This window comes from Trachurus japonicus, chromosome 18 (assembly GCF_045865225.1).
Source record: "Trachurus japonicus isolate A0001 chromosome 18, Traja_1.0".
Lineage (NCBI taxonomy): Eukaryota > Metazoa > Chordata > Actinopteri > Carangiformes > Carangidae > Trachurus > Trachurus japonicus.
The window spans coordinates 11,396,869-11,409,603 of NC_140924.1; the positions used below are offsets into that span (position 1 = coordinate 11,396,869).

Consider the following 12,735-nt stretch of genomic DNA (forward strand, 5'->3'; position numbering starts at 1 on the left):
TGCTACCTTTCAGAAGGAAACTATTGAGACAGAGATAAAGAGATAAAATGTAGGCCTATCACATTGTGCCATGTGTGAGGGACGGTTACTGTGTAACGACTGTCTGGTGCTGTCGTTGTTTGGAAATGCACTCTAACTGACAATAGTTGCAAACGGACAAGAAGAAGAGCTAAAGACCACGTTTCATTTCATCACCTTTAAATAAATATCATATAAATAATCTGCAGCAGCTGCTCAGAAACAGTGGAAGTGGCTTTATCATGGAGGAAGTTCATAGTTAAAACGAGACTATAGGACTGAAATTCATGCTGATTCAATCAGCCGCTTGATTCAGCTTCAACTTAAAATACACATGATCATGATCATGTGATCAGTCTGACTGACACATAGGCTAGCTACTGTAAATGTGGCTGCACATGAGACAGTGACAATATTTAAACGGTGAGAGGTCCAAACACTGCAGCTTCTCTGACTTAATTATAATGATCATTATGATAAATTACAGTTCTATTATTAATTATATGTTAACAAAATGACCAAATATACATACAGTACAATGTATATACATATATATACACACACTTGTCCTGGACATGAAGGCAAGGCAATTTTATTTGTATAACCCATTTTTACAAACAGTTTGTCTCAAAGGTCTTTACATGGCATCGTAACAACATCCTCTGTCCTTAGACCCTCACATCGACTGAGGAAAAACTCCATGGAAAAACCTTTTAACAGGGGAAAATCTGAGAAAACTCAGGGTGAGCAACAGAGGAGGGATCCCTCACCCAGGACGGACAGACGTGCAATAGATGTTGAATATGTAAACTGAACAAGAAAACAGTTTATAACGCAGAATGTGTAAACATAGAAATGGTTCATGGAAATGAAGCCACTTTAGATCCAGGAAGTGGTGCAACAGCAGCGATTTGCATTAGAATAATTTCAGATAGGCTATGTGTAAAACATTCTTCATCAGGAGTTCCTGCACGGATCTGCAACATACCCACATATAACATCCTCTGATATTGTTAATGATTTAAATATACAAGACTATTACTGCAACATAATAATTTAAATAATACATAATGTTTTATTATGATAATCATTTAAATAGATATGAGCAGCTGCAGTAGTTCTCAGCCAAGTGAAAGACAAACTTTTGTCTCTGTTTCAGTCTGGATGTAAACATTTGCATTTCTAGGCCTGAGTGCCCAGATGGGATCAGAGCAGGTTTCACAGTGCAGTCGACTTCATGACGCCACGTCATGAAAAACATTACAGGAGTTTTGCTGGAGGAAGAGTTGAGAGAAAATTCATCATTAGTTGACCATCTGACAAAAAACTTCAGCTCTTTATCTTTAAGAAAATACAGAGAATCAATAAATAAAGAAACAAAAGCTCCTGACTTACCTTTTAGTCTATATGCAATAAATACTCCAACTACAACCACTGGAAGCAGCAGGAAGCAGACAGGAAGGAGCAGTCTGCTCCGCATGACTTTACCTGATGGAAAAAAAAAACATGGTGGCTACCCACGGCAACAGCGCTGCTTTGTCAAATAGGTAATGAGGTAATGACTCACCATAGGAAGGAAAACAAAGTCAAACATCTGAACACTTGAAAGCTATCTGTGTTTTTACACCTGAAATCAGTCCCGTTTCCTATGACTGTTTCAAAATAAAAGCCCCTTCTCTTCTTGGGAAACGTCAGGTTTGTGAGTTATTACTGTGTAAATACATTTGAATGACGATTGATGAAACGTCTCAAAGATAGGATTGGATTCTGTAACTAAGAAGTTGAAAGCAAAACATTTGAATCACTGTGTTACTTTCACTGTCCGTCTCCTCCAGAGGATCAGGAGTTTGTGGAGTTATGGGATGTAACGGTGTCTCTGTCGTCCAGGGTTTAGTGAAGTTTGGATCTGGGAGAACAGAGGATCTATTAACAATTTACAACATAAAACAGTGTCTGAAAAGGAGATGATATCGGCAAACATTAGTTTTAAAGGGATAGTTCAACATTTTGGCAAATTAGCCCATTGCCATAACCCCTATAGTCATAGCAGCAGGTTCCTTACCTTTAATTGTCGGTGCAAGCTATTTTTAGAACGGCGGAGCAGAGCCGTGAGCTGCTCAGAGCTACACTACGGATGCTAAAGGGATTTCTTGGTTTCCCTCATCAAATACACAATCCAACAACTCCACAACGCTCTGGTGGACAAGTTGTGACCATAGACTGTAAAAAGAATGGACGTAGCGTCCGTGACGTCACCCATTGGTTTGGAGGAGTCTGTTTTGTGCCGCTACTACGGGGGTTTGAACCGCGCCATGTTGGATTCTACTTGCCATATTTGGAGCGGTGCGGCCGTTGGCCGGCCGAGGGCCCGCCCACTGGCCTCGTAGCAGTGGTCTCCGGACCTGTCACTCAACGGTTCCGCGCCCTGATTGGCCAGAACTTTAAACCTAATAATAGTAAAACGGTAGAGTTTTAAAAAAATTCACCCCCCTCAGAGTGTGTGCGGGGGTAGAAACTATCGGTTGAGACCAAAAAAATAAAATGTACCAGGCTGTAAATATGTTTTTTTAAGCTGTAAAATCGGCTATTTTAACATGGGGCTCAATTGGAGTTGCTCCCTTCTGGAGCCAGCCCCCAGCGACAGCCGGGGGGATTGCAGTTTTTTGAACACGGAAGTGAGCTTCACTTCTCAGACCGACAACTGCCCCCTTGGTTGTGACCTGCACATTCACCACGCTATGAGATAATAACAGAAGAAGGCAACGCGCATCAGCGGTTTTGCATGAATTTCCCTCTAAAACAACTCTGTCTGGTAACGTTCTGTTATTATCTCATAGCGTGGTGAATGTGCAGCTCACAACTTGTCCACCAGAGCGTTGTGGAGTTGTTGGATTGTGTATTTGATGAGTTTGATGAGGGAAACCAAGAAATCCCATGAGCCTCCGTAGCGTAGCTCTGAGCAGCTCACGGCTCTGCTCCGCCGTTCTAAAAACAGCTTGCACCGACAATTAAAGGTAACGAACCTACTGCTGTGACTATAGGGATTATGGCAATGGGCCAATTTGCCAAAATGTTGAACTAAACATCTGAACACTTGAACGCACCAACAACAAGTTGAAGAAAAGAAAACCGAGTCTGGCTCGGTAGCTTTGGTATGTGACACCTGTACGTCCCGTTGTCCTCCAGAGTCACGTTGGTGATCTTGAGCGAGACGTTCCCTCGTCTCAGGTCGTCGATGAACAACACCGTCCTCGTTTCGTACGATGAGAACTTCATGTCCAGGACTTCTCTGGTGTCCCGGTAGAGATGGACGTACCTGAACTCACTCAGTTCGTCGTTGGGGTCGGGTGGACGGTCGGGCTTGGTCCACTCCACCATCAGTCCGCCCACGTCCACCGGAGGCTCCACGCGGCACGGCAGGATGACGTCATCACCTGGAGCCGCCAAGATCGGCAGAACTGATCCGATCACCTGAAACTGACCTGAGAGACGGAGAAAATGTTAAAGTCTGTTATACAACAGTTAGTTCCGACCGGTCCCAACCGAGCAATTTGATTGGACAAGAGACGTTCCATGAGTGCTGATATACAGTATAACAGCACTGCGACTTTTTACGGACGTTATCACTCCGCTGTTCAGCAGTGGACAGGAGCTAAGTCAGAGCCACGTTCCCCATACAGGAGCTGCCCCATCTCTCTGCTGCTACTACAGTTAGAAACGGACCTGAACATTAAAACCTGGACCTGACCTGGTCCGTCTAATTGGAGATAAATCTCTACTAAACCCGGCTGGAAAAAAATCGCCGCGGGGGCAACTACGTTTTGACGGCGATGTGTTTTGATATTAGCGTTAGCTGTTGTTAGCCACGTAGCTCAGCTACTTAGCTTCAACTGTGTTTATTGATTACATAGCTGATAAACAAATGTAATACGGTATCGATAACGTCTCTGTATGTCTTCACGCTGGTCCTGTTGCTCCGGTGCTAATCAGACACGGGCTCAGAACCAGAACCAGCACTGGAAGCAGCTCGGTGGAAAAGCTTGTAGCTAGCATGGATGTATTATATTAACGGTAGCTAGTAGCAAGCTAGTATGAAATGTTTATGTGTTGCCTGGCAACAGCCTTGTCTCCCTTCCAGTTGCGGAACTATTTCTGTTGGCGGAGCCAAATAAATGATTAAATAAACAAACAAATCATAATCTCTTGTAGTTTATTACTGTTCTAAAATGTGCTCGTAGCACTGTTGTATAAAAGCAATATCACACGAGAGGGAGTGCTGTTGTACTGTATATCAGCACGGTGTGATTATCTGCGGCACTCGGCCTGCGGCCTCGTGCCTACGACCGAATCACAGCCGTGCTGATATACAGTACAACAGCACTCCCTCTCGTGTGATATTGCTTAAGTAGATGACATCTTGATATCAGCAACTTTGTTTGATCTTTCAGTGACTACCAACACCTCTCCACGACATCATAATGTGACGTCTTCAGATGTTTGGTTTTGTCCAACCAATGGTCACATGTAGAATGTCTATATGTAGAATTTCACTTAACTAAGGGCGCACTCACACTAGGCAATCGTACCGTGCCCAAGCACGTTTGCCCCCTAAAGTCCGGATTCTATTGCTGGTGTGAGTGCAAGTGTTCCGTGCCTGAGCACGGTCTGGCCCGGCGAGGTGTGCTTGGGCACGGTACGCTTGGCCAGGAATGCGCACACGTAATGCGCTGCGGGCTCGTTCTCCACCACGTGTCTGCAACCGCATGTAAACAACAGTCACTTAACAATTACGTCGCGCCGTAAACATCGCTAGTTAACGTCGCTTTGATTAAACTTCAAGATAACCATGACAACCGGTCAAAGCGCCGTTCTTTCTGCAGTCAGAGCGCATCCGCCGTGTTGGTATATGAACGTGATGACGTTTGTGTTGGAGGCAACCGTGCTTGAGCACGCTTGGGTTCGAGGCAGTGTGAGTGCGGGCCAGTTCCCCGCGAACAGGGGAGGGGGGGCATTCGGGCTTCAGCACGGCACGGATCAACTGGCCCTAGTGTGAGTGTGCCCTAAGCTCCTGTGTTGAGCAGAGGAACAACCAACCGACCAAAGCTCTCTGTCGGAGCAGCTGATTACCGAGCAGCGGAGGTCCGCCCGTGTTTAACGTTTAACAGAAGTACCAAACAGAGTTATACATACAAACAATATAGAAATAAATGACCAGAGCTACTAACAACCGGCCCTACTTGAGTCTCCATTATGAAAGTTTTATCAATCAGCACTTCCAGATTTCAACCGGTAGTCATGGAGACATGCACGCACACCATGCAAGACATGGAGGCCATGGCGGTTGAGTGCATTACTTATTGTTTTCTTTGAAACAACTGTACCTGCTGATTCCAGCTCTTTCTGAAGCTCTCCACCAGTGGTCCTGGACTGTTGGGGAACCCTTCTGATTATTGTTTTGACTCTTCTGTCTGAAATCTTTGGTTGCGTAGGTCTTTAGACAGCTCTTAGACAGCTCTTTGCTATTACCTATCATGCAATACTTATTGTCTGACACCTTGGTGGTGAGAAACCTTTTTAAAAGGCATCAATCAGGACTAAACCAGCAGATATTACTTTGCACTGATAGGAGACAGGATTACATTCTAAATACTGACAAACTCCAGCTGCTTTCTTGGCTTTCCATTCCTTTTTGCCCCTCCTTTTCATCATGTGTTCAATACTTCCCTGTGTCATTTCACTTTATTACACATAACTTAATTTATGGACATAAATGTTCGGATTTCTTTGTATGTGTGCATTACTTGGGTTGATGCCGACATCTGGTGAAAATTTCATGTCAATAGCTCTATTAGAAAGGGCGCATGACGTCTGTCCGACTACCCATTTCTCCGACCACCCATTTCTCAGACTCTGACCATACATTTCTTTATTTTTGCGTCCATCAGTCCGACCTCCCACTTCTCCGACTTAAGTAGCCCTAACCCTTAACCTTACCCTAAACCTAACCTCAACACTGTAGAATGGGTAGTCGGAGAAATGAGCCGTCGGACTTGTGGGCAGTCGGACTGACGTATGCTCCCCTATTAGAAATATATTTTCTGAGAAAAATGTTGACGTGTTCAATACTTATTTTCCCCGCTGTATATAGTGTTATGTCATATAGAGAGCGAGAGAAAATTACAGTTGGAATTTAGTAGACCTAGTAGTAGTCGATCTAAGAGACATACAGAAACGAACGAAAGAAGCCTGGCATACTTTTTTCCCTCGAGCAGCACACTGTGTGGTTTACTGGCGGCTATAACTTAAAGGCTGCAGGTGTGTCGCAGTCATACATGCACACACACAGGATGTTTACTTCGTCAGGTCATCAGGTCACCATACACGTGCACCATACATGTGCACAAATACCACTGCAAAACCTACTAACTGGGCCACCAGCTGCACACCAGCACTCCTGTTTTACTGCGAAAATGCAATTAGCAATAATTCTGCATCTGTCGGGTTTTCGGCCCTGCCCGTCTAGCGGCAGGGGCACATCTTGGTGGATCATGTGACCAATGGTAGTCAGGTCAATTTATCTAAATTATTATTATTATTTGTTAAATATTATTCTTTAAGTGCCACAGGCAGGCTTTCATGCACACACATATGCACACAGTGTTGGGAAAGTTCACTTTCTACATGAACTAGTTCAAAGTTCAGTTCACAAATTTTAAAATGAACTAGTTCAGTTCATAGTTCATAATTCAAAATTTTGAACTAAGTTCACGGTTCCAAAACTGAACTAGTTCATAGTTCTTTTTTTCCCCAATATGTTGCTACAAGCTATTATTTTTCAAAATTATTGCCTCAGCCCATATCGAACCACAGACAGCTATTATTTTAGCACTTTTAACCAGTAGCTAGTATTCGTTATAGTTACTACTTTACTTTCCCCGAAAAGTAACTGAGTTAGAACGTGAAAAATACAGAGTCCAATGTGTGCATGTTTGTAGCCTATATGTGTTTATTAATCCAAACAGAGCGTGAGAGAGAAACTGACACACACACACCTACACTTACACATACACATAGGCTACACATAGGCTACACATACACACACACACACACACACACACACACACACACACACACACACACAGCTGAGGGGCAGAAGCGCTTCTCGACCGCGCGGGCGTCTGATGTGAACAGGAGGGCCACGGGCTCGCGCGTCCGGTGTGGCCCCAGCGTAACCCCCGTCATCTTCTTTTACCAAAGACGTTTTATAAAATAGAGTATCTTTGCTTTTACTAACAACTGGGTCAGTGTTCCTCCAGACAGACAGGCTCCGCGACGCGCTGTATCACTCTGTCTCTTCCATGCGCCGCTGATCCAAACAGCTGATAGGTGTTGCCAGATTGGCTGGTTTTTCAGCTACATATTAACGCCTGTTTACAGTGTTTTAGCTGGGTTTTCTATGGAAATCTGGCACACTCCTGAACGAAGTCGAGAGCGGCGTTCACAAACGCCAGAATGAACGCGTTCACAATAACGTTCATCAAGCAGAAATACCTACGTTCAGTTCACGTTCGCCCAAAATATGAACGAGTTCATGAAGGATCGTTCATTGAACGCGTTCAGGCACAACACCGTATGCACAATTGTGCTGTTGCAAACTTATAAAAGCGAGGATCCTGGTCCTGATAACTTTATTATCTGAAACCTATCTGAAAGAACTAATCATTCCTTACTGTCCTACCAGAGCACGCAGGTCTGTTAGTGACTCCCAGTATCTCTAAAAACAGACAGCTCCTTTACTGTGGAACCAGCTCTCTCCATGGGTCAGAGAGGCAGACACTCTAACTGTGCGTTCACACCAAAAGCTTCCAAAGCGTCAAAAACGCTCGAGGGTGGGCGTCAGACAAGACAGCTCCCAAAACGGCAAATATTTTCAGCCGCTTTGGCCGCTCGTCACGTGACTGGCGTCAAAGTTCGTTCGCGCTGGTCATTGGGGAGTCGAAATACAAAAAAAGGAAAAAAAAAGGCAACCGACGGACATCTCTATTCTGACAGGCTGCCGCCGGTTGCCGCTTAACCGCGTCATAGCTCATTACCCTAAAGTTAACCACGGCTCAACTTCTCATCTGGTGACGCTTTGGACGCTTTGGAAGCTTTGGACGATTTGGAAGCGCGGCGACGCCTGTTGACGCTTTGGACGCTCGGTGTCGCCGGGCGCTCATTGAAAATGAATTGACTTCCGGCGTTTTTGACGCTTTGGAAGCTTTTGGTGTGAACGCACAGTAACTACATTTAAGTCTAGACTTAAGACCTTCCTTTATGACAGGGCTTTTAGTTAGGGCTGGTTCAGGTAGCTCTGAACCATTTTATAGCTACGCTGCTATAGGCTTAGACTGCTGGGGACACATCTGGTTACATGGAGCCCTCTCCTCTCTTCTCCTCTCCTCTCCTCTCCTCTCCTCTCCTCTCCTCTCCTCTCCTCTCCCATCCCCTGTTCTCCTCTCCTCTCCCCACCCCTCCTCTCCTCCCCTCTCCTCTCCCCACCCCTCCTCTCCCCTCCCCTCCTCTCCTCTCCTCTCCTCTCCTCTCCTCCCCTCTCCTCTCCTCTCCCCACCCCTCCTCTCCCCTCACCTCCCCTCCTCTCCTCTCCTCTCCCCTCTCCTCTCCTCTCCTCTCCTCTCCTCTCCTCTCCTCTCCCCACCCCTCCTCTCCCCTCCCCTCCTCTCCTCTCCTCTCCTCTCACCTCCTCTCCTCTCTCCTTTCCCCTCCTCTCCCCACCCCTCCTCTCCTCTCCTCCCCTCTCCTCTCCTCTCCTCTCCCCACCCCTCCTCTCCCCACCCCTCCTCTCCTCTCCTCCCCTCTCCTCTCCTCTCCTCTCTCCTTTCCCCTCCTCTCCCCACCTCTCCTCTCCTCTCCTCTCCTCTCTCCTTTCCCCTCCTCTCCCCTCCCCTCCTCTCCTCTCCTCTCCTCCCCTCTCCTCTCCTCTCCTCTCCTCTCCCCACCCCTCCTCTCCCCTCCCCTCCTCTCCTCTCCTCCCCTCTCCTCTCCTCTCCTCTCCCCTCCTCTCCTCTCTCCTTTCCCCTCCTCTCCCCACCTCTCCTCTCCTCTCCCCACTCCTCCTCTCCCCTCACCTCCTCTCCTCTCCTCTCCTCTCCCCTCCCCTCCTCTCCTCTCCTCTCCTCTCCTCTCCTCTCCTCTCCCACTCCCTCCTCTCCCCTCCCCACCTCCTCTCCTCTCCCTCTCCTCTCCCCTCTCCCCTCCTCCTCTCCTCTCCCTCTCCTCCTCTCTCCCTCTCCTCCCCTCCTCTCTCCCTCTCCTACCCTCCTCTCCCCTCCCCACCTTCCCCTCTCCTCCCCCTCTCCGCTCCTCCCTCCTCCCTCCCCTCTCCCTCCTCCTCTCCCATGCCCTCTCCTTTCCTCCTCCTCTCCTCTCCTCCCCCCTCCCCTCCTCCTCTCCTCCCCCTCCTCTCCTCTCCCCCTCCCTCCCCTCTCCTCTCCTCTCCTCCCTCCCCCTCCCCCTCTCCCCCTCCCTCTCCTCCCCTCCTCTCCTCTCCTCTCACCTCCCTCCCCCTCCTCCCTCTCCCCTCCTCCTCCTCCTCCTCCCTCTCCCTCACCTCCACCACCTCCTCTCCCCTCTCGCTCCCCTCCTCTCCTCTCCTCTTCTCCCCTCTCTCCTCCCCTCCTCTTCTCCCCTCCTCCCCTCCTCCATCCTCTCCATCCCCTCTCCCTCCTCTCCCCCTCCTCTCCCCACTCCTCTCCCCCTCTCCTCTCCTCCCTCCTCCCCACCCTCCCTCCCCTCCTCCCTCACTCTTCTCCCTCTCCTCTCCTCCCCCTCCTCTCCTCCCTCCTCCTCCCTCCCCACCTCCCTCCCTCCCCCCCTCTCCTCCCTCTCTCCCCTCTCCCTTCCCCTCATCTCCTCCGCCCCCTCCTCCTCTCTCCCTTTCCTCTCTCCTCTCCTCCCTCCTCCCCCACTACTCCCTCTCCTCTCCCTCCTTCTCCCCTCCCCCCATCTCCCCTCCCCTCCTTACTCTCCTCCCCCCTCCTCTCCTCCTCCTCCTCCCCATCCTCCTCCCTCTCCCCTCCTCTTCCTCCTCTCTCTTCCTCCTCTCCTCTCCTCCCACCTCCTCTCCTCTCCTCCCCTCCTCCTTCCCCTCCCTCTCCCTCCCCCCCTCTCCTATCTCCTCCGGCTCCCCCTCCTCTCCCATCCCTCCTGCTCCCTCCGTCCTCACTTCTCTCTCCTCTCCTCGCTCTTCTCCCCTCCTCTTCCTCTCCACTCCTCCTCTCCGCCCTCCTCCTCTCTCATCTCCTCTCCTCCACCTCCTCTCCCTCCTCCTCTCCTCTCCCCTCCCTCTCCTCTCCTCTCCCCTCCCCCTCCTCCCCCTTTCCCTCCTCTCCTCCTCCTCTCCTCTCCTCTCCTCTCCCCTCTTCTCCCCTCCCTCCGCTTCCTTCCTCTCTCTCTCTCTCTCCTCTCCCCCTCTCACTCCTCCGCCTCTCCTCTCCTCATCCTCCCTCCACCCCCCTCTCCCTCCTCCCCCTCCCCTCTCCCTCTCCCTCCCCTCCCCCCCTCCCCTCCTCTTCTCCTCCCTCTCTCTCCTCTCCCCTCATCCTCTCTCCCCTCCCTCCTCTCCTCACCTCTCCACACCCTCTCCACTATCACCCCTCTCCTCTCCCTCCTCTCTCCTCATCTCCCCCCTCTCCTCTCCCCACCCTCTCCTCTCCTTCTCCTTCTTCTCAACACCCCACACCCTACCACACTCCTCCCTCTCACCACCATCTCCTCTCCCCCCACTCTCTCTGTCATCCTCTCCACTCCACCTACACCCCCCCCCCTCCCATTCTCTCCTCTCCCCCACCACACTCTCCTCTCCACACCCACCCCTCCTCTCCCCACCTCTCTCCTCTCCTCTCCTCTCACTCACCCCACCCTCCCTCCCCTCCTCCTCTCCTCTCCTCTCCTCAGTATATTTTTGAACTGTCATTTTCTGCTGTACTTTGTAGTTTATCCTTGGTGTCTCGCACTCTCTCTGTGTTTCCGCAGATCCACCAGAGCTCCATCTCTCTGCACCAGCCGCCGCCTGCATCGCCCCCCCCCCCCCCTCCCACCCTTTCCCCTGCTGTTAGACCGGCCTCCCCTCCCTTCCCATGGACCAGTCTACCACCCAGTCCTCCCATCGAGCTGACCGGCTCTCCCTGCCCCCCTTGCCTTGCCTTTATAAATTGTGGGTCTTCTCCCAGACATACTTTTTTTAAAGTATAATTTTTGGGGAGCTTTTTATTACCTTTAATTGATAGCACAGTCGAGAGAGAGACAGGAAATGGGGAGGCAGAGAGGGGGAATGACATGCAGCCCCTCCCAGACAGACTTTTGACCGTTCATCACATGTTTTTCCCTGATACGATGGATCTGCTGCAGTTATCTGCTGTAGGAAAAGAACAGTACAGACTCTTACAGTTTTTCTCGATTGTTTACACACAATTTTTGGTACGTGAGACACAATGGCCTCAACATCTAACTCATGCACCAACTCCCTTGACTAAATCTGCTAAACTACAAGCACAATTCCTGCTTTACACTCAATTTGCAGTTCTATAACACACTTTTTTCCAAAACACTACACACAATTCTCTGCATTTGGCACAATTTTCATGAAGAAAATCTCTTGTTTTCACGAGTAACACACTGTTATTCAAAATTCTAAAGTTAGTTTCCCTACTATTCACACTGACTCATCACATGGGTAAACACCTGTCACACAGTTTTACAATTAGCAATCAGAGCTTTAGCAAAAAAGGGAAACAGGCAGTGATGGATTGACACCAAAAAGAGAGAAACCAAACAGAGAGAGAGGCCACACAACACTAACACACACACACACATATATATATATATATAGCAGTGATCATAATGATGATGAGAAAAGAAAATGCATTGATCACCAAAATTGCATGTTGATAGATGGATTTGAACCTAGACTAGAACAAAGTCTTTGACTACAAGGAGTGCTGCTCTACTAGGTGAGCTACATGTTACAGTAACCTCTGCTCATCAAAATTCTGTGTTCAGTCTTTCAAAATTGTTCGGCCGTAAACCAGCTGACCCCGACCGACTCTTTTTTTTTTCTTTTGTGGTCAGATCAGCACGGCTGCATCGTCACACGGCCACCTCGGTCGCGTCTTCACGCATTTCATTTGTTACCGTGTATTTGAGTGTTCTGAGTATCAAAACAATATTCTAAAATTTTACAACACATTTATATATGTACTGTAGTTACAGTAAAAAAAAAAAAAACCTAAGTCATTATGAGGAATGGAGTAGAAGTGTTTTCCATTCATCCTAGTGTTTTACACTGAGCACATCAGTGTTCAACTGGTTCTTATAAATGTCTAGTCATAAGTAACATTGTTTTGAATGTGAAGTTTCATTTTGCACTTTTTTTTTTTTAAACTCTCAATGAGAGCGAAGAACTTTCTGATACAGATATTACAAGGTTTTCAATCACATTTCAAAGTTAAAGTTTAAATGTGGAGCTTAGGATCTCACTGAAGCTGAATGAAAACTTCAATCATACCTTCAACAGATGAGCAGGAGACCAGCAGCAGGAAGACGGAGACAGTCAAATGTAACAACACGGGTGAGAGAGAAAATCTCTCAACAGTCTGGTCCATTTCCATATAAAGTCTAGATTTTATTCTACTGCCATGAAGCATGAGCAGACATACA

General features: G+C 48.3%; 1 protein-coding gene across 2 annotated transcripts; it reads right to left on the bottom strand.

Annotated features, from left to right (window-relative positions):
* Window positions 1-1,197: 1,197 nt before the first annotated feature.
* On the bottom strand, window positions 1,198-12,725 carry LOC146968769 (myelin-oligodendrocyte glycoprotein-like). 2 transcript variants are annotated; one of them, XM_085759460.1, is made up of 5 exons: window positions 12,584-12,725; window positions 3,123-3,500; window positions 1,813-1,924; window positions 1,414-1,490; window positions 1,198-1,292 (listed from the first exon to the last, which is right to left on the bottom strand). In XM_085759460.1, the coding sequence occupies exons 1-5, from the start codon at window positions 12,720-12,722 to the stop codon at window positions 1,279-1,281; spliced, it is 720 nt and encodes a 239-aa protein (XP_085615586.1). In that variant the 5' UTR covers window positions 12,723-12,725; the 3' UTR covers window positions 1,198-1,278. The 2 variants fall into 2 exon arrangements, with proteins under 2 accessions (XP_085615586.1, XP_085615587.1); XM_085759461.1 differs by lacking the exons at window positions 1,198-1,292; window positions 1,414-1,490 and having other exon boundaries at window positions 1,661-1,924.
* Window positions 12,726-12,735: the final 10 nt, after the last annotated feature.